Source organism: Rhizopus delemar, genomic scaffold (assembly GCF_000149305.1).
Source record: "Rhizopus delemar RA 99-880 supercont3.13 genomic scaffold, whole genome shotgun sequence".
Taxonomy (NCBI): Eukaryota; Fungi; Mucoromycota; class Mucoromycetes; order Mucorales; family Rhizopodaceae; genus Rhizopus; species Rhizopus delemar.
Window position 1 is genome coordinate 707,579 of NW_027137839.1, and position 21,397 is coordinate 728,975.

The 21,397-nt window shown below is 34.8% G+C and overlaps 9 protein-coding genes across 9 annotated transcripts; 4 read left to right on the top strand and 5 right to left on the bottom strand.

Moving 5' to 3' along the window:
- Positions 1-1,787: 1,787 nt before the first annotated feature.
- On the bottom strand, positions 1,788-2,351 carry RO3G_14133 (uncharacterized protein; the record flags this gene model as incomplete). The annotated part of the gene is made up of 1 exon (XM_067668717.1): positions 1,788-2,351. One exon carries the CDS (start codon positions 2,349-2,351, stop codon positions 1,788-1,790), a length of 564 nt encoding a protein of 187 aa, XP_067524818.1.
- A 1,123-nt stretch (positions 2,352-3,474) lies between these two features.
- Positions 3,475-4,044, top strand: RO3G_14134 (uncharacterized protein; the record flags this gene model as incomplete). Its single annotated transcript, XM_067668718.1, has 1 exon — positions 3,475-4,044. The coding sequence occupies one exon, from the start codon at positions 3,475-3,477 to the stop codon at positions 4,042-4,044; it is 570 nt and encodes a 189-aa protein (XP_067524819.1).
- Positions 4,045-6,085: 2,041 nt separating this feature from the next.
- Positions 6,086-6,889, bottom strand: RO3G_14135 (uncharacterized protein; the record flags this gene model as incomplete). The annotated part of the gene is made up of 1 exon (XM_067668719.1): positions 6,086-6,889. The coding sequence occupies one exon, from the start codon at positions 6,887-6,889 to the stop codon at positions 6,086-6,088; it is 804 nt and encodes a 267-aa protein (XP_067524820.1).
- A 1,805-nt stretch (positions 6,890-8,694) lies between these two features.
- On the bottom strand, positions 8,695-8,985 carry RO3G_14136 (uncharacterized protein; the record flags this gene model as incomplete). Its single annotated transcript, XM_067668720.1, has 1 exon — positions 8,695-8,985. The coding sequence occupies one exon, from the start codon at positions 8,983-8,985 to the stop codon at positions 8,695-8,697; it is 291 nt and encodes a 96-aa protein (XP_067524821.1).
- Positions 8,986-10,668: 1,683 nt separating this feature from the next.
- Positions 10,669-12,391, top strand: RO3G_14137 (uncharacterized protein; the record flags this gene model as incomplete). The annotated part of the gene is made up of 4 exons (XM_067668721.1): positions 10,669-10,765; positions 10,819-10,931; positions 10,981-11,085; positions 11,132-12,391. The coding sequence occupies 4 exons, from the start codon at positions 10,669-10,671 to the stop codon at positions 12,389-12,391; spliced, it is 1,575 nt and encodes a 524-aa protein (XP_067524822.1).
- Positions 12,392-13,116: 725 nt separating this feature from the next.
- RO3G_14138 (uncharacterized protein) lies at positions 13,117-13,483 on the top strand (the record flags this gene model as incomplete). Its single annotated transcript, XM_067668722.1, has 2 exons — positions 13,117-13,146; positions 13,316-13,483. The coding sequence occupies 2 exons, from the start codon at positions 13,117-13,119 to the stop codon at positions 13,481-13,483; spliced, it is 198 nt and encodes a 65-aa protein (XP_067524823.1).
- A 1,397-nt stretch (positions 13,484-14,880) lies between these two features.
- RO3G_14139 (uncharacterized protein) lies at positions 14,881-15,498 on the bottom strand (the record flags this gene model as incomplete). Its single annotated transcript, XM_067668723.1, has 1 exon — positions 14,881-15,498. The coding sequence occupies one exon, from the start codon at positions 15,496-15,498 to the stop codon at positions 14,881-14,883; it is 618 nt and encodes a 205-aa protein (XP_067524824.1).
- A 1,408-nt stretch (positions 15,499-16,906) lies between these two features.
- On the top strand, positions 16,907-17,627 carry RO3G_14140 (uncharacterized protein; the record flags this gene model as incomplete). Its single annotated transcript, XM_067668724.1, has 2 exons — positions 16,907-17,059; positions 17,124-17,627. The coding sequence occupies 2 exons, from the start codon at positions 16,907-16,909 to the stop codon at positions 17,625-17,627; spliced, it is 657 nt and encodes a 218-aa protein (XP_067524825.1).
- Positions 17,628-19,780: 2,153 nt separating this feature from the next.
- RO3G_14141 (uncharacterized protein) lies at positions 19,781-20,695 on the bottom strand (the record flags this gene model as incomplete). Its single annotated transcript, XM_067668725.1, has 7 exons — positions 19,781-19,855; positions 19,910-20,028; positions 20,086-20,150; positions 20,209-20,284; positions 20,334-20,403; positions 20,459-20,484; positions 20,536-20,695. 7 exons carry the CDS (start codon positions 20,693-20,695, stop codon positions 19,781-19,783), a joined length of 591 nt encoding a protein of 196 aa, XP_067524826.1.
- Positions 20,696-21,397: the final 702 nt, after the last annotated feature.

Here is a 21,397-nt window from a genome sequence, read left to right on the forward strand (position 1 = left end):
ACCCCGTACGTAAATCTAGAATAGTTTTGATTTTGTGTGCTCTAATGAACTCGTTCACTTCCTCTTGGCTCATGTTGTCTAAAGTAGCCGATCGAAATATGAGTCCTTCTTTCAGATACCTAAATACATATCAGAAACCATTCGGCATTCATTCAAGCCTACTTTTTATTTTCTGCATTTTCAGCAGTAGAAATGCCTAGATCACGAAAATTCAAAACACCAAAGCTTCCTTCTGTTTTATTGCGATATGTTTCTGATACGGGCATATGATTTTTTTTATTTAAAAAAAAAGAATAAAAAAAAAATGGATGTTCCATGTTAATTCATTGGTATTAAATCAATTACGTCAAATGAGCGTAAGATACAGTGCATCCACTCTGAACTCGTACATTTTTTGAACTTGGTGGTACATTTTTCGAACATTTAGCCAATTAAATTAGATCAAAATTTGAACTTAATTTGGAACACCCTTCAAACTTAAATTGGAGCACACTGTGAACCCAATCTAAACACTTTTTGAAATTAATAAGGAACATTTTATTTAAATAGGGACTTTGTTTAAGCAGTTTTGGAAATGATTTTTAGAGTGTTGAGTAAGGTTGACAAGGCGAGATAAAGGGACATCATTACATGCTTCAGTTATTCTTTGTGTGAGTGTTTCAGACTCCATAAGCTGATTACGCTTTACTTTATGCTTAACTATAGCCCAGAATTGTTCAATCGGATTCAATTCTGGAGAGTATGGAGGAAGATATACGCATTTATAGTCTTTGATTCTATTCTCCACCATATGGTTTACTTCACTTGATGAATGGATCGGAGCATTATCCATGATAAGATAGGAGCCTCTCATTTCAGGATATCTGTCCATGATGTCCAATGTTTCTCTGATAAAATTAAGATAATGGCCAGTTGTTGTACCTTTCGTTTGAGGGGCTTTGGGCGGGGCAACTTTTCTTTTTTTTTTTTTTTACCACCTTGGATCTTAATTTTTTTAAGAGGCAGAGGTACTTTCATAGTTATATTAACAACACCTATGACCGAGATTGCTCCAATAACAGTATATGATACTGCTCTGGTACTTGAAGTAGGGATTATAGCTTCGGTATCCTTTCTAGACCATGCTCTGCTGCGTCTCATATTTATGTCAAAATCGGACTCGTCAATAAAAACACAGTTTTTTGTAAAATCTATATCTGTGTCCATCTACACTTGCGCCTACTTCAATCTTTTTTCTACATTTTTTTTCATCGTTACGAGGGCCTGGATGCAATGTGGCGACTTTTAAAGAGAGATTATATTCGTTTTTGATATACTCATAGACTCTAGACTTCTTAATATCAAGCCCTTCAAAAGCTGCTGTCAAACTTTCTACAGCATTAGTTATAACAGCAGATGGATTTTCATCAAAAAAGAACAACCAAATGTCGTTTGCACATATCATGGATATACCATCAATTTCTGCGTAAAAAATTATATCAGGCTTTATTTTACTATTTGTGGGATCAGATTTAGAGGTGGCCTCTGATGATTTATCCCAGTTTGTATGAATAAATATAACAGTTAATAGTATTCAGATTGTATCTGTGTATTGTTAAGAAATTACCATCTTATTTGTATACGATCGTAGGGTGACCAAAGGGAGCTGAAAAAGCAGCTTAAGTACTTTGAAATCAGATGCAATTCATTGCGTTTTGATGACTCTTCATTGCTAGACATATTTATATAAAGGTCGTTGATAATGTGATTCAGCTGTAGCTCCTCCATTGTACTGAATTTTCAAGCCTTCAATGCGATTTGGTCTCCAAGGCAGAGGTCAAACAGGCGATGTTTCTTTTGACGCTCTCAGGAATCGTAATGTTAGTAACAATAAATTTATCACCAATTGGGGCGATACTGTGCTCATTTTCACAGTTAAAAAGACCAGAGGCATTCAATTTTTTCTCATGATCATGTCTTTTTAAGTTCCCATTCGATGCTATTTCATGGCAAGAGTCATAGATTTCCTTGATTTCATTGTTTGTGGTTGCCATTTCAACTTTTTCTGTAACAATTACGTCTAGCTCAGATAATGAGAATGTCCATATGTACTTAGTGGATTTCTTTGACGTATTACTCCTAGTAGTTGTAGTTCCAGTGGCACCTGTGTAAGTTGAATCATTAATAGAACTAGTGTCGGATAGCACAGCATCTAAAAAATAAACTGCTGGTAAAGGGACTACTGATTCTTCGCTGACTTCGTGTGCTTCATCATCTACAGCTTCTGGTACAGGGATCTCCACTGACCTATTATGTTCTAATTTTTTACTGGTTTTATCCAGTTTGTCTTCATTTATAATCTCTGTTTCCATTGAAGATTCTTCACTCCTCTACCATAGAAATTTTGTTAGTATACTTAAGTTTAGCTGTCATTTGATTTTCCCTTTACTCTTTGTTTTCTAGTTCCAGTTGACGATTCCGCCATACTAGACTCTGCTCGTCTTTTTTTGATATAAGTGGCTACAATGTTCGTTTCCAGTTCAAAAGCTTCCCAAGTAGCTTCTTCTCTCAATCTCCTAAGTCTTTGTTCAGCTTCATCTCTAGCCAATTCCAATCCTTTGTTTTCAATATCCACCCAATCAACAAGATGCTCATCTAAATCAAAATCTTTCCTGTCTAACTTTTTTAAAGTTTCCCTGCAAAAGGCCGCTTTATAATTCTTTTGAAATTGTTCTATCGGTTGTTTCGATCTTGCGAATGTAGGAATAAATGAAGATTTATAAACATTAGCAAAATTTGAAAATGATGGCCGAATTTCGACACGAGAAGTGTAAAGAAGGTATTGCTCCACGTCTATCAATGAAAAAATATTAATAATGATTTGAAAATCCAACAGCGTCTTTGCCATGATTACCACTGGCAAACATTAAATCTGAGAAGAGCTAGGTATAAGACTTACATTAGAGCATACCCAACGGTCCCTATTAAATTATTAAATTTAATCGGTCAAAGTTAAATATTTAATACCTTTTATGCAAGAGTCACTTTATGGTTCCTATTAAGTCGGACCCTATTAAAATTTTGATCCCTTTTGCCTTTTATTTTTTTTGAAACTTTGACATGAGCTCTGACGTAATTTTCGACGCTGTAGTAGACCAATTCAACAAAATCCAACGTTTTTCAAAAATTGGCTGCAGATTGTCTTCTTCTTTTGGAAGACTTCAACAATTTTTGTGAAGAGGAAGCTCAATATGTCGGTTCAGTCCCTCGACACAAGGTTGTTGACCGAGATCGTGTAGGCGATGATCATCGGTTAATGGCAGATTACTTCTCGCAATCACCAACTTATGATGAACGCACCTTTCGCCGTCGCTTCAGAATGCGTCGAAGCCTGTTTTTTTTTTTTGTATTCTTGAAGCTATTCAGGAAAAGGATCATCGCTTTAAGCAAAAGTACGATGCTGCTGGTGTAGCTGGATTTTCTCCTTACCAGAAAATGACGGCTACTCTTCGCCAGCTAGCTTATGGTTACTTGGCTGACTGTGTAGATGAATATCTTCGTATGTCAGAGAGCTCAGCGATGATGTGGTTGAAGTTGTTTTGTGAAACAGTGATATCTGCCTATAAGGATGAGTATCTGCGTAGTCTAAATACCGATGGTATCAAGCGTCTCTTGGCCGTTGGAGAGGAAAGGGGTTTTATGGGGATGATTGAGTCCATCGACTGTACCCATTGGGTGTGGAAGAACTTCCCCATTGCTTGGCGTAGGCAGTACATCGGCAAAGATGGCTCCCCAACCATCATTCTTGATGCCGTTGCTTCCCATGATCTCTGGATCTGGCACACTTTTTTTGGTTCATCTGGATCACTGAATGATCCCAACGTTTTGGATATGTCTCCAGTTTTTAACGAAGTAGCCCAAGGCAAAAGCCCTAAGGCCAACTTCGTTGTAAACGGTCATACTTACGAGTATAGCTACTACCTTGCAGATGGGATTTATCCAAAGTATTCTGCTTTTGTGAAGACTACTCTGATTTCTTATAAATTGAATATGAATCATATCTAAAGTATGTTGGGATACGACATGGGGTATTAAAGTTAATTTAATAGGGACCGTTGGGTATGCTCTTACGCGGCCACTGACGCCTTCATTACGTCCATTCAAAAAGCTACCATTGTTTTCACAGGCTTTTTTTTTAACAATTAGCATTAAACCAGTAAAACCAAAAGGATCCAACCTCTTTATTCTTCCGGTTAACAAGATAAAGCCCAGCCTTGCCGAAAATCGAGAGAACTTGCAACTTTTGGATGGTTATGCAGTTTCACCTACGGTCAATCATTAGTGGTTGACTTTATGGTGGGGGTTGCCGATGTACTGTCAAGTGTCCTATTTTAAACCTCTTTTTATTTTATGGGGAAGAAAAACAAGAATTTTTCATTAAATGCAATTAACTTTTATTTTGCATTATATGCCTTGTAAATGAGTCATTTTTTTTAAAGTAATTTTTATTTCTAATTGTAAACGAATCATATCTCAATCTCTTAATATAATATTAAGTTTGAGAAGTGTTCTAAATTAAGTTCAACTTATGTTAATATTCGAGGATTTATCCACACTTAGATTATCCAAGTATTACATCTTACACTATCATGACAAGTTTGCAATCTATGGTTTTTTTTGCTACAGTCATTCGATTCATTTGGACAGCCCACTGACAACAATTCTTTGAACAGACTCCTGTCGTGGATAAGATCGTCCTCAATCAAATTCAGAAGGAGCTATTGAAACTATCTGCTTACAATTCTCTATGCTAATACCTTTTGTATTTTTATAAGTCACTGTTTCATACACTTATATCGCTCTCAATCCCTATACTCTTTGATGAGTTTTAATGAGCATTAAAATTTTCATTCATAAAGAAAAAAGAAGTTCAAATTATGTTTGAATTTAATTAGTTGAACTTTCCACTTTGTTTTCGAGAATGTACTACTAAGTTCAAAAAATGTACGATTTGAGAGAGGATGCACTGTATGAATTATCTGCTCTGATTACCTGCCTAATACCTCATATATGTCGCTCGGACAGTCATTCATGTTGGTATAAATTTTTCAAATCCCCATTATGAGCACAATGCCTACCCCAATCAGAGCCATTAGACAAACGTACACTTCAAAAGATTCAACTACAGCTCCGTCAAGACGATCTCAACCAGGCACGATCATCTCGTAATTCTATGCTTCTTTCTCAATGTCGCCCAACGATATCATTAGATCCCATCCTTTGGCTACCAATGACAAGAAAAGAAAGAAATCGATGTGTACGCTGGCGTCTTGGCTGGTTACCTGGCGGCAAACTAGAACCCTGTCCAAGACATCCTACCCAGATGCACACGAAACAACATGCAATAATATGTCTCGATATGCATCATCGCTTACAAATGCCAGAAACAATCCAGGATCCTCTATCGTTCCTTCTCAATAAATTACCAAACAGAATACCATGTTCATCTCACCCTGCCTCTCCATGGTTTATTCAATGGGCCGGTCATCTGTACTATACTTTATGAACTTGACTACCTGTTCCATGATAAGGACTAACCGTCACCGCCATTCCAACCAGGGCAAAGATTCCTCGATTGGCTATCCTCTTCACCTCACTAGTAACATTCACTTGTTTCCTTCTTTCTCCCATATCTTTTTTTACCCTTGATCCCCAAAGGGGTTTTTAGCTTCCATTCATTTTTTATTGATCTGACCAGGGCGAAAACGATGCAATATTAGACATCATCCGCTCAAAGTGGTCATTAATTTTTGTATAAATAAAATTCAAAGTTTAAACGTATGAATTATCTATTTTTTTTTCTTTTTATATTACTATTTCATGAGCATGGATATGATTCTAAGAATAGAATCATGTATCAATAGCAACTATTTTTACTACAAGAGATGTACATGAACAGGTATCCATGGTAATGTCGTCATGGCAAGAATGATGCAAGCATTTTATTAGTTCAATCTATTTGCTTGCTGCATCAACTTCTTTTTTCGTAAAATTATTTTTATTTAATAAAAGAGGCATAGTTCATTTATGAAAGGAGGAAAGGATATCAAGAGGCTTGAGTGGATGAACAATACTTGTACAATTTAGATTTCAGTTGACTTAATTCATCTGTGGCTTCTTGGTGAGATTGAATGTATTCTAATGTTTCTTTGGCTAATCGAAGTAGAGCTGTTTTCATGGGATCTTCTTCGATTTCATCTCCATTAGCAGAAGAATAATCTTCTTCTAAGCTTTCATCTGGCTCATATAAATAATAATCAATGAGTTCTTTTTGTTCACATTCCATCTTCCATGGTTCACTCGTATCATAAATCATTGGCTGCTGAGGTACGATTAATAAAGAATTTTCTTTTGATGGATGAAAGGATGGGTTGAATTGATGTGGTATTGTGGGCGTTTGTTGTATGTATTTTTGAATTGAACCAAATTGTGAATAAAGGACTGGATGATGTAAATAAATGATAATGTCTTTTAATGCTTCTTCTTTGCTGCAGCAAACGACAACCTTTCTTGAATAAAATAAGGATTGTACTTTACGAAAAGACAATTTAGCAGAGCCTGTGTTGAAAGTGACAAACAAGACATCCAATCTACAAGGCATACAAACAAAGAACTGAATTCTGAATTCCTTTGGTTTTTGATACTTGATCATTGACCATGAGCCAGCACGATCCGATGATGCCCTTTGCTTTAAATGTTCCAAAGGATTACGAAGCCAGTTGTTGAGCATCGATGAGCGACCGATGACAGAGGATTGTGAAGGTCGTAAGATGATGCTGGTATTATTTACACTGTTATTAAAAATTGAATTTGATAAAAGAGGAACTCTGTTCTTTTCTAATAAAGACATTATAATTAATTTACATGGATAAAAAGAGAGAGAGAAAGTATAAAATATAGGAAAAAAAAAAAAAAAAAAAAAAAAGAAAAGTGTACTTTATTGTTTTGATTCCCCCACACTTTTCAATTTGAAACTACAAGCGATAAGCTTTTAAAGAAAATCTCATGATCTTTACACTGTCCCGATCCTTTCCTCTTTTCATCCCATCTTGATACTCTTTCTTTCTCTTTCTTTTTACTTTATAAAATGATTCATATCTCATTACATTGGCTTCTAATAAAGTTTAATTTAGGGGGGGAGGAAAGTAGAGGAAAAAATAAATTTTTGTTTATATTGTTTCAAGCGATGGAATGAAATAATAAACAAGTGGTGCCACAATTTTGTTTGATTCGGCAAAATAGAGCAAAATAGAAAATAAAGGGTCGGTGAATGCCGTAAAGATATAAATATTCCACCCCCTTTCACTTTTATCATCTAAATAGGGACTCGTCGGTATTTTTAATATGAAAGCATAGCTCTTGAGAACCATGATTGAAATTGGATTTTGTTGATGAGACTATCGTTATGGAATAATGCAACGGATGTCTTGTTTTTGTTTCAGTTTTGTTGCAATCGAGGAGAAGGGATCCTTCCTTTACAAAAAGAAACCAATCAGGTCTACATAAACATCTAATTTTACCTACATTTAATCTATTCCCCTTCACACATTATCCCAAACTGTTCGTATCACGTTGACTCCTCCGCCTTTTTATCAACTTTATTTCTCCGCGTTACACCCAACACCTTTTCTTTGACCTTTGCCCCATTGAACAAGTCTGTTGCCTTTCTTTTTATGAACAATGCCTGCTCAGAAACAAATGCTTTTTTTTATTTTTCAAAAGTGATGAATTCACCGAGTGAGGAATTACATGAAATAGATTGAAAAGATGGATGCTCAGCCATATTTTTTTTGGGGGTAACTGCAAGCAAATTGTGTTTATACTGCAAATTGGACAAATCATTCTATTTGTTGTTGTGTTCATGTTCATCCATTGCATCTAGCAAAAAGCCATTGAGGATCAAAGCCGATGATTATCTATCTTTGATCTATCTCTTTCTGGTCTCGCTGCATCTGATTTTAGCGTGAATCTGCAGCGATACAATCAACACATCACTTTGTGATTAAATTCAGGTGGATGAAGCCACCGAACCAGGAAAGACAGCAGATACAGCCATCTTGGAGCATAAGCTGAATGCAGGATATAGGATGGCTTAATAGTGACATCAAGCTACCATTTTGACATGAATAGGATTCTTTCGTAAGGGGTTATTCCAAGACAAGAGATTCTTCCTTGGGCTTGCAAACAATAGAATTCTCAACTTGGCCATGTCTTGTTCTTTTGAGGTAATCTACTCCAATCAACAACATGATTACTCTCCGGCTTTTCTCGGAAAGTGAACTGCAAGAGCCCTCACTGAATCCAATCCACAGTGTTCATTGGTCCAAAGGCTTTCGTATCACAATTCATCATCATCCTTTTCCCGTCTTCAAAAAGAAGCTTGTTTTCAGATGCAACAAGAGTTATTTAATTAAATGAGGTTTTCATGTAAAAATACCAAATAAATCCTTATTAAACATTGCCCTTTAAAAACTGTTTATTGAGCTGTCAGGTTTAGAGCATGTTCACGTGCTATTTTAGACTATAAATAACTCCATTATTGTGAAAGAGAGATTTTTATTGAATAGAGACGATAGCTTCAAGCTTTTTTTTTTGCCATGTTTTTTTGTCTTGTTTTCTAATTTTTTTTTTCATAATTTCATTAAAAAGAGATATTCATGCAGAGATATCATTCATTTCCAAAGCACGTTGTTTGAGATAAGTGTACATTTTGTATTGTAATGCTAAAAGAGGAGAATCAGATGTGGGTGCTTCTGAAAGATAGGATTGAACATCAACAATAAGCTTCAAGAGTCTATCATTCATAATGTACTCATCTTGTTGTTCTTCATTATCTTGACAATCGGCTTCGTTTACTGCATCGACCATGACTTGGTCATAATCGTTAAAATAATCATTTTCATATTCAAATTCTTGTTGAGCTGATAAATAATCGTTTGAAGACATGATATAAATGAGAGTGTGTCGTTAGAGAAGAGGTCGTTAAAGGATTGTTTTGTTTATCTGATTGAAAGAGTGTCCTAAAGTAAAATAAATAAATGATACAAAGACACTCAATCAAAAAGATGATTTTTGAATAAGGAAAAAAAAAATAAAATAAAAAAGACCTTTTGCTTATTATTTATTTAATGTAACCTGAGGGGTTTACAATGGTTAAGTCCGCTATGACCACCATTACCAAGTTGGGTACTACTTTTTAATTAGATCAATTGTGTTTATGATGACTTTTTTAAACATTGATTATTATTTATCTCTCTCTCTCTTGTCTGAATAAACAATAAGAAACAACTTTGAATAAAACAATAGAAAAAAAAAGAAAGAAAAAAAAAAGAGGAGAGAACAAGTTGCCACAACCTACAAAACAAGGTTTCGAATTTCTCCCTAAAGTTATTTATTCAACTTTATTTAAAAAAAATCATGAAGATTTATTTCTGTAAAGTTTGAAGAAAACATTACACAAAAATCATTTTCCGAATTGTATGCGTCATATGTGAACAGAGAGAGAGAGAGAGACTTCTTTTATAGTTTTCTGTATACCTTTTCATGAAAGAAACTGAGCTACATCTTCATCTGCATTTACATGTATTTAAAGAATACGAAAATAATAGATTTTGTAATGATAGAAAGCAAATGGAATAAATGAGATGAGCTTGTTTTATTGTTAAAAAGATGAAAAGAGATATCAACATTTGATATTTGTAAACATTTGTATTAATTTGTGGAGTACATTGTGTGCATCTTAGCATGGTACTAATACTAAATAAGGAAATGATCAACTCGGTCTTATTGAATGTTGTATACAAACTACAGTCCCAAAGGAAACACTTTACCGCACAAAGATTTTTAATGTCTCACCAAATGTTTGTATGTGGAGAATAAAAGTCAGCAAATGGAATCAACAAGGTAAACGTAGGGAGTTGATGACCAGCAGAACTGATTTGGGGAGTGATAAGATTTAGGCAAGTTCAAAATAAATGGCAAATCGAATGTAGGGATGTTTCAGGGGCATTGTCTTGTTTTCCCCAAGTTGAGGTATTTAAAAACCCTTTTACTTTTTGTTACTATTTCATTAAATTGTATGAAAAAGAGTATTTTTTTTAAAAGTATTTGGATTTTTTTTATTTGCAGTGTTTAAAGAAAACGTCTAGACTATCAACTTTTTTTGTTCATTTTTACGTTTTTGTAATATTTTAAAAAAAGCTACAGAGTTGCGTCATTTTATCCTTTCAAACCCAACAAATTGTGTTTATCAAAAAAAAAACACAAACGGTTGCTATACAAAAGAAACCCACTTTATTCACAGAATGCTTTGATAGAAAAGTACCCAGAATTTAGAATTTCAAAAAGAAGGGGACTTGCATGAATTGTGTATGATGTCATTTTTGTTCCTGAATTGACACTTTCCTTTTTATGGAAGATAAGATGAGTTATTAGCAAATCACATTAATCACTTCTATTCACACACTCATTTAAAACTTTAAATTTCACTAAGCCAAATATATTTATCCTATTGAATTCCATCATGAACATGCTTTAGTCTAGCCTTTTTGAAATCACAACAAGTTGTATAAATACATGGCTTCTTTTCCTTCTTTTCTTTTTTTTTAAAAATAAAAAATAAGTTTTGCTATGATCAAATATATTTCACGTTCAAAAATCATTCAATGTAACCGTTTCTTTGGCACTCGATGGTCATCGACTGCTGCTCTGGTAGGAAAAGCTGAGGGTAGGATATCAAACTGATTTATGTAAGCATCATAAAGTAATGTGTGTCTATAGAATTAGTTGAACCAAGCAAGACATTAACAAGAGAAACCATGAATCCATTCATTCGAAATGCAGAATATGCTGTACTTGGTGATTTGCCTGCTCGTGCTGAGGTTATCAATAAGGTATGAAAAACAACACCGTCTGTCCTTTGACTTATCATTCTACACACAGACATTAAAAACGGATCCAGGAAGATTTAAATTTGATAATGTTATATTCTGTAATATCGGTAATCCTCACATATTCAATCAGAAACCCATCACATTCTTCCGACAGGTAAAGAGAAAGTGTGAAACCAATCGATCTAACAGACAAAAATAAGGTTGCTTCGCTTTGTGAAAATCAAGATTTGCTAAAAAAAGAAAATAGAGAGATTGTATCCAAACTTTACCCCGAGGACGCTATTGCTCGAGCAGAGACCCTGCTAGAACACATTGGCTATTTAGGTGCTTATTCTGATGCGCAAGGCATCGATCACATCCGCAAGAACATTGCGAAATTCATTGAACGTAGAGATGGATACAAAGCAGATCCTGAATCCATCTTTTTAACCCAAGGTGCAGGAGAAGGTATCCAAAGGGTGCTTTCAATGCTGAATCAACCCAACCATCCTCAAACCACGGGTGTCATGATCCCTATTCCACAATACCCCATCTATACTGCTGCTCTTCAAATGATGGGTGCCGAGCCTGTGCCTTATTACTTGGATGAAAAAAAAAGCTTTGCACTCGACCTCTCTCGTCTCCAGAAATCAATCAACGAAGCCCGTCAAAGGAACATTCACGTCCGTGCCTTGGCCGTCATCAACCCTGGCAACCCGACCGGACAGTGTCTGCCCAAGGAGAACATTCGTGACATTATCCAGTTTTGTCACGAGGAAAAGATGGTTGCCTTGGCAGATGAAGTGTATCAGGATAATATCTTTCAACCCAAGGATCATCCCTTTCACAGTTTTAAAAAAGTGCTCATGTCCATGGACCCCAAGTACAGTCAGCATCAGGAACTCTTTTCGTTCCACTCGGTCTCTAAGGGGATGGTAGGTGAATGCGGTCGACGTGGCGGCTATGTCGAATGCGTCAATATCGATCCTGGCGTGATGGAAGAGCTCTACAAGGTATTCTGCATCTTTTCAGGATCCAACACACAAGGACAGATCATGGTCGATCTCATGACAAACCCACCTGTCAAAGGAGACCCTTCTTATCCTCAGTACAAGGCCGAGGTAGACGCTATTCATACATCATACCATCGTCGAGCTCAAAACCTTGCTGATTGCTTTAACCGATTAGAAGGTGTTACCTGTGAACATGCCAAGGGAGCCATGTACCTCTTTCCTCAAATCCGGCTCCCGAAAAAGGCAGTCGAAGAAGCCAAGAGGGCTCACATGTCACCCGATAGCTTTTATGGTATGGCCTTGCTGAACGCTACTGGTATCTGCGTCGTTCCCGGATCTGGATTTGGTCAGGAACCAGGTACACTCCACATCAGATGCTCTTTCTTGCCCGAAGAGTCTTTGTTTGATAAGCTTTGTAAGAATATCGAACAGTTTCACAAGGAATTCATGATGAAATACAAGGACTAAATCATTCAACATTCCATTATACGCATTTGAATCTATTTATTTCTTTACGCATTTATACTTTATCTCACTCAATAAACCCCCACACACAAAGATTATTTATAAAACATCGTATAGTTCCAAATACTGTGTTATACAAAAAGCTTCAGACATCTCATATTCCATCTGCAATAGTTATCGCTCTGATTATCCTGTAACATGTCTATCATTAGGCTCTTCAAAACAATGCGAAATTTATCATATCGTCTTTTCTTTCTTTTTTTTTTTTTTTCATTAGTGACAAGAAAAGACCAATTGACTTTCGCATGTTTACAATTACAGCAGCCGTGATTTGTTTTGTCGTTCAATAGGATCTCACCAGAAGGCTTTGTTCTTCTTTTCGGATACATTGTAATCTTACGGTGCTCAGGAACTTGTATAACTGTAGCCATTATTCATGTATACACAAGGTAGTCCAATACAATGGAATCACCTCTAGAGAAAATCGTCATCAGTCAAGTTTATAAAAGATTCTCAAAAGTCATTTATTTACTGTTTTTAAACAAAGTATCTCTCATGTTTTCTGGTTAGGTCATTGTCTAGTACATTTCTGTTCCTTTTACGCTCACATACTCTTTCACAAACTTTTAAGGAAAAAACAGAAGGTCCTGAATTCTATGCTTACAATACCAGTGATCGATACCACTACAAACATACTGTTTTGGTTCTGAGAGCAATAACGACAGCTGATGCGTCTCGAGTTGAGCAAGAAGGACAAGGTATTATATTAACATCAAAGCCAAATTAATCAACAAATATAGTTTTTAAGGAAACACATGTCTTGTTCAGTTAAAATTCCCCCAGGCTCTTTATCATTTCTAGAAGCAGAATGAAACACCACTCTTTTTATCATCAAATGACACGCTTTCAACACAAATTATCTAATAGAGGTCTCTTTTAAGCGGAAGTTTTCAAAAGTTTCAGTCAAACAATCTACTGCATTCTTCGTTCTTACTTTCGGGTTACCTATCAAAAATTCAACAAGATATCCCTCCAGCTTGTGTTGTAACCGACGCCTTTCACTGTTTGTTTGATTGGGAAGCTTCCCCCACATAAATACCCCATTTAGGGCCTTAATTTAAGCCTTCTTGTCCATCTTTGAGTAATGCAAACCATTCTGTTTGTCTGCATATTTTTAAAAGCCTATATTTCATAGTACAGAAAAGAGCCTTTTTTGATTGTTTGTATAAATTCTGTGTCGTTTTCAGACCTTTTCTCTTAATACTCTTTAGATAGTGTTTTCATTTCTTGATCAAGTTTTGTATCATTGATAACAAGGATAGATGACTCAAAATCTCAATACTAACTAAGGCTTATTAAGCTCTGCAAATGAAAAGAATGACTTTCTTCTTTCCAGTTCATTATATCACTGCATTGATTATTTACAATTCCGCCTTGCCCTTTCCATAATAAAGCATGCTGCTCATTATGTCCTGTTTCAACATAAAGTATGTTGATGTGAGCTTGATTTGAAAGATTAACCAGTAAAGGAACTCTCGGTAAATCGGAGTTTTAGAAGACTGCAAATTAGTGCTGAAAACGCAATGTTTTGTTTCCAAAACATATAAAGTTAGAGCTTTTAATTTATATTAGCCTTACTATTCGATTAAAAAGTTTATTTTAAAGAAAATGACCACAAAAGCTGTCTTTGACATTTCACAAACTTTCATAGGGCACAACATCTTACCGTAAAGGAAGTATTTATTTCAAATAATGACATGTCAATAATTAACATCCTGGTTCTGCTTAAATATGAGCTTTGATTTAAAATTTTAATACCAGAACCCTTTGGCGCCTAAAGAATGGTTAGAGCTCAGTAGTTTTAACCAATTCTTACGCGTTTAAAAAGAATCTGTTTGTTCAATTGATTGCAAAGTAGTCGCTCTCTCAACATGAAACATGCATACAATAGAGAAATTGTAATGTCAGTGGTAGCCAAGAGCAAAGAGATGTAAATACCAAGATATTAATAAAAGACGAGTTACACGAATGGTCGAACTTGAATTCTGGAAATGAAAAAGAAATTTTCTGCTTTTTCTTTTGATCAGAAAGATAAGTCAATTGATTGGGTGTGTCTTTTATAAAAAGGAAAAGAAAGCAGTGGGAGCGTCTTGAAGAAGAAAGAGATGCGGCTGTGGTTGTGTTTTGGAAAAGAAAGAAAGCAGCAACTTCTTTGATTCCTAAATACAATTAATATAAATTGGTCTTGGAACTTTATTTAAATTAATTTAAAAATAGTGCATTATGTTTTATTGTGTTGGCGAATAAACTGAACTGATTTCAATGAATATTATTGTTATGTATATGTCTCTATTGTTAGTATCTTTTCTTCTTCTTCTTCTTTTATACAAGTGAAAATTGTTCTTTATATATGCTATTTAATAAAACATATAAAAATTTGTTTTGTAAAAGGAGAAAAAAAACAATAAAAGGAGTATAAAAAAGGCTAGATTTTAGTTGATAGCAACATAAGCTACTATGGCACAAGCTAATGTAAACATCGATGTTACAGAAATTTGGCTTGATCCAGAAGTAGATGAAGTAGTAGCTGAAGTTGTAGTAGCAGCATTCGAAGGAGCATTGATTGTTGAGGCACCGGCAGAGGTAACAGCAACAGAGGAAGCTGCAGCAGATGCAGAAGAGGAGGTCGAAGCGCCAGTAGGAAGGGATGCAAGAGAAACTGAACCGGAGCTAACAGAACCGTAACAGTAATTGTTGGCATTGTCCACACAAAGAACATTATTGGAGTTACAAAGACAAGTTGTGTTTGTTCCGGTTAAAGTGGATGAGCAGGATGTTGGAACGGTGGGGCATGAGGTGGAGGTCAATGTTTGTGATCCCCAGCAATATTGGTTATTGCTGTTGAGACAAACAGTGATTTGATCGTTACAACGACAGGTGACGTTAGTACCGATATTGCTACAAGATGATGGAACAGCACAAGTCGTTGTAGGTAAAGTGCTGTAAGGGAGGCCGTGATCTCTCTTTACAAGTTGAAATGATTCAAGTTGGTTTGCTGAAGCAAAATAAAAGGCGCTAGAAAGTGATGCCAATAATAAACTAAACTTCATTGTTTTATTATTAAAGAGAGAAAGAAAAAGAAAAAGAGAAACACAGATCAAAAAAAACCTTTTTTTCATTAAAAGCTATCGTTTAGACTCCGTGCAAATAGAAAACCTGTTTGGAAATAAGACCCGTGCGAGGAAAAAAAAAGGGGGGCGAAGGGGTAGAAGAACAAATTTCAAGAATCACCAATAGAGTATAACAGTGTAACGATATACTTGTGTTTGTCTTTTTGTTCCTTTTCATCCATGTTACCAAGCAGTAGTACATGATTCCCACTATTTAAATCTTTGTTTTTTCTTCCCCTTTTTCTTTTTCCTTAATATATATTCTTTATAAAATGACCCACTTAAGGTACAATGATTTTTCTTTTTATATACATACCCTCCTTTTTTTGTTCCCTTAAGTACTAACCTTTTTTTTTTCTCTAGTGATATGTCTTATCTTCGTAAGAAAGCAAAAATACATCATTATCAAAAAGATTAATACAGTCTTTCTAATTGAATTCAGAGAGATGCTCCATTTGGTTTAGCATTTCTATGTTTTTGTGTTATAGTATGTATAGAAGTGATAGATTCAAGTGCTTAAAACGAAAGTCAATCCTTTCTGGTGAACTAAAAACTGTCATTTCCTTAATGCTTATACTAACACTTATGCTACAGTTCATGTGGGGTAAGAATAAAGATGCTCTACTGCTTTTTATGATATTAAATTTGTTCTTTACCAGACATTTTGATGACATATCTAAAATACAAAGAGGGATACATCAATTACAATGAAAATATTGTAACAAAGCCTTTCATACTATGGACGCCTTCGCATCAACAAAAAGCGCAGGTAAAAAATAATAGCAGCTTTGTCCTACTGTTTGGGTTATACACACTTCGTTTTTTTGGATCAGGCTTTTGATTACGTCCAATGTGTTACATTTTCGTTGGAAGCTGGTATCTTTTTATTACTCCAGTCATTTTGGAATTATCTTTCAAATGCAGTAGCAAATAAGACGTTCATGACCTCGTTTGAATTTAAATTCTATATCGTATGGTAAGCTGATATATAAAATGTATTCTGTTTAATTTGAATTAGTAACAGTCAGTAAATAAGGGCATTCATCAGTGCTGCTTTATTTCCAATCCTTCAATGGTTATTTAGAAACGATGCTATCAAAAGAGAAGCAGTTCCACAATTAACATTTGCAATTGAAAGTAAACAAAAAAAAAAAAAAAAAAAAAAAAAAAGGGTATGCAATATTTGAAACTAATATTGCTTTTTTGAAAAGTGCTTCTTGTAGCTTGCCTTGGTCTTCGCACGCATTTTAGATTCAAAAGACTCATAGCGTTATCTCAAAGGATCAGAGGCAGTGGCCAAAGGACTATTTTAGTAAAAATGTCTTACTTCAAAGACATGAACAGATTAATGTCCTTCATTTTGCTTTCCTATAGTGCTGGTTTTATTATTCTTTGTGTGGATGCATTAACATCTAATATGGTGATCAATAAGAGCAAATTTGCAATGGATGTCCTCATTGCCAACACAAATGTTTGCACAGTATATCTCTTGATTATCCTTGTAAATAGAAATCCAATGCTGTTACAAAAAAAAAGAAAACATTCATGCTCATCTTATTCTATAGATATCCATTTTTCATCCTCGTCCTCAATATGCAAATCATGACCAAAGCGAAATAACATCCAGCAATGACTCAAATGTTCAAAATACGATAACGTCAATTGGCAACGATAAATCTTTTGCTCGTCCTGTGGCATCAGCCTATTCATTAAACAACACTGTAAGCAGTTCATTCTCATCCCCAACGCAGCAACCTCGTAATATGACCATTGAGGATCCTTATAGCAATAAACCTATCATGTTTTCTATGATGAGCGCTCCTCTACAAACACAAGTAGAGTTGGCCACCTCTGGCATTAAAGTGGACGCATCTGGATCACAAAAACGGGATCCACAAGAAGAAAAAAATATCTATACTCAAAGCCAGCCTATGTCATCTCATCGGCTTTCATTAGAGACCAATAACTCGTACAATATCTCTGTCTCTTCTGAAGCACATTTGAACCACCAAAGAGGAAACGTTGCTCCTGATTGGTTTTGGGGGTCTGTCGATAGGAGGAATCCTTAAAGAAAAAAGTATCTTCTTCGTGGCTTTTATTGTTACTAAATTGTATTTTTACTTTTATTAACATACGCTTTTTTATTAATTCTTGGCTTAATAAAGTTACAAATAGGTTGTCGTACATTAACATTGATCGTAATAAATCATATTTAGTTGTTGCGCGCTATTAATTGTTAATTAGTTCATTTTTTCTATGTTAATACCTGCTGAAGTCATAGTTCATTCATTAACCTTGCATACATCATCTTTTAGCAGTTATAAGCAAAATTTAAAGTAGAAATACATTCTCAGATAAGGCACCATTTTTGATAGTGAAATTCAAATATTTCCTTTTTTGTAAAAAAAAGTAAAAATTGATAAATGCATGTTAGAAAAATATAGAAAGAAACTTCACTTTATTCTATTAATATCTTAAAGTTATGAAAAAAGTATGATTTAAAGAGAAATGTGCCACACTTTTTATCCTCCTTTCAGCAACCTTATAATTTTTTTGTTTATTTTTATTTATAAAATATAATAGGAGTCACACATCTGAGGGGGATGTGGATCAAAAGAAACAGCGTAAACGATGGAACATGCTAGTCAAGGTCGAGTCTGCCTTTCTTGAGGGTGGCAAACCGTGATATAACTCTAATGATTAGTTGTTTATCGAGAAAAGGAAAACCATCCATAGTAAATTTTCAATGGACACGCCAGATAACCGAGAGAATACAATAACTGAGGAATCAGAGACCAGTATTGTCAACAAAAGGAAACCGCTGAAAAGACCAGAAGATAGAGCATACATCGTCTAGTGAAAATGAGGTGTGGACTAAAAAAATTGAAAACATCTATCCATATTCTCCATTTCGTAGGACAGTGCACAAAGAGTTGCGCGTCTTTGGTGTGGCCAGAGCAGAATCGACACTGTGAAGGGATCAAACCACTTTAAAATTTTGAGAGAATTAATTCACTACACAGTTTACGGTGAAATAGATGACACCATAAGGACCGATAGTTTTCAAAAAAAAAAAAAAAAAAAAAAAAAGTGATCATTTGGACGCTGGTATTTGTGATATTGCCGATGATGGTAGAAAACGCTGTATTAGATACAACCAAAATGGTTTGGACTTATAACTGATCCATTGGACAGTGAAGAGAAGGCACTAATGAATACCGTATCATCTATTTCATGAAGTGGTTGATTTTGATTCAATATATAAGGCCAGATAACCTGATTTAGCTTTTTCAGGTACCAATGTCAGAAACTTTGAAAAAGGAATGCACCCTTTCATTCGAAAAGATTACACGTCACCCAGCAGCGAGAAATGATGAAATGAAAATTGCGTCTTCATAGACGAGTCGGGATTCAATATCAATATGTGGCCTCCTGGAAGATGGTCAGAGAAGGGCACACCAGTTGTTATGACTACGCCATAGATTAGAGATGTATCGCATACGGTTTTAGGGGCAATTATTGCGAAATTTGTTAATCTCCCAGATTTCGCAGTATTGAAGAGCCTTACTCTTTTATAATAAACGAAGAGTAATTTTTGCTCAACACTGTACTCATGATAGTAGTTCGATTGTTTTATAACATTTTTGCTAGAGCTGCAACATCTTGCATTCTCACATTCAAATCCGTTGCCATCGAAATTTACTGTGTTTCCTGAACAATGCAAGAACGTCTAATATTGGTCAAAGTCTGCAAGTGAAACAGGTTACATCTTCCCATTTCATAGCATCGTCTCCGTTTTCATCATTCTTTTTTGACCGCCTTTGTAAAAGAAAAAAAAAAAGTACCCAATTAAGTTTTACTAGTAAGGTATAGAAAACGAAATCCTCCTTTGAAAAAAAAAAAAAAAAAAAAAAAAAAAAAAACACACCCATTGAGATTATATTTCCGTCCTCAATTTCAAACCTCGCCCATTGGCATTGCGACCACTGTAACATTAGTTAGATTAGATTTTTTATGTCTATGTTTAACTATTTAGGTTCAGCACCAATGAAATATAGTGATGTTTTTCTCAAAAACACAAATCTAGAACATTTGTGCTATGTAAATATAAAGTTTTAAGAAATCTTTTAATAATAACTCGTTTACAAAGAGAAATAAAGGGGAAAGTAAAAGACGACAGCAAGATATTTGTTTGGTATTTTTTTTTACATGTTCTCGAATATTACCAGTCTTTCTTAATATCAAAGAACCAAGTCCATTCCATATGTGTAACATTATCATCATCAATAAATTTACTCTGCAAAAAGAGTTTATGAATTTACTCCTTTTTTTAAAGTAAGGATAAACTTACCTTTGCTTCATAATGGCCTCTAGCAAGCATACCAGAAGGAGCTTCTTCGGGTAAGAATTTCTTTTCATAAGAATCAGCTGAAGGTCCATAACTTCCAATCATTTCTTCAGTCTTGTCAACTATTAATAGCAAATAAATAAATAAAAAAGCATATGTGTATTCATCATTATTCTTACCTCTAATACCCTTTCTCTTTACAACTTGTATATATTTCAAACCAGACACGACATCATGTTGAACTCTGATTTTATTGAAATTATTTTTTTCATCTGTAGTTCCTTCTCTTTCTCACGACTTACCTGAACTTAACCTTCATGCGATACTCAGCACCTTCTTTGATAGTAAAAGGGGTGTTTTTAGCTTGTTCAACAGAATCTATTATTTTATTAGTACAGTTTTATATGCTACTTTTGTATACTCTTACGGGGAGTAGATAAATCAACAATAACGTCTTCGCGACCATCAATTTCGAGAGCAATATGCTCAACAACAACCTAAAAAATAACGTGTTTACAAATCAAACGATAGAAAAAAAAACGATGAACTTACTCTGCGGGTATCATCAGAAGGTCCAGCTTTTTGTTTTGGTTAGTATCAACACAACATGTTATATAAGAAAAGCTTACTGGCATGAGCAGCGCTATTTAAACCAAGAGATTCCTTCCATTTCTTCAAAGACTCATCTTGAGCATCCAAATTTTGATATTCTTGAAGCGACTTTTTTTCTCCAGGCTTGTAGCCAGTGGTTTGTGTAGGCGCAAGCTCATCATCGTGGTGGTCAGACATGGTATATCAATTGTAAAAGAAAAGAACAGGGCGGGAGAGAGCAAACGTAAGTTAAAATAGGCGGAGAATAAACACGATGGTGAAAAACGTGATGCTGATATTCAATAGATGGTTTCTATATTTAGCAATTCGCGTCTTTGATCTTCATTGGTTTTTTTAGGTATTTTTTTATATAGTTTAACATTTCTTTAAAAAATTAGACTTATAGTATAGTATTGGACTCTAAGCATACTTGCTATTAGCTTGAATAGAATAATAAATATCACATCAATATACTTGAACGATACTGGCACGTGTCTAGCAATCTCTCAAGGTTTGAGGGCAGCTTCGGGAAGAAACAAGCATTTCTCTGTAAGGGAAAGGGGAAAGATAATTAGATCAATATATGCTTAAAAAACCATTTTTAAAATATGATATAATGATTATTTTGATACAAATAGCATTGTTCATATAATTTATGGTGAGAATAAAAACAGTTTTGTGATTTTTCATCGTTTAATCTTAAGCAAAGTTTTTTATTAAAAAAATTTGGTTTTCACAACCTCAGCTAAAGCCTATTTTCTCTTTGAAGCTTTAAATTTAATCCCTACTTCTTTTACATTATTCACCCTTAGTTTATATCGATAGGCTCGTATGAAGCAATAAAGGATTCTTTTTCTTTTCTTTTTAAGTTGCGCGAGTTGCATAATCAGTTTTTTTTTT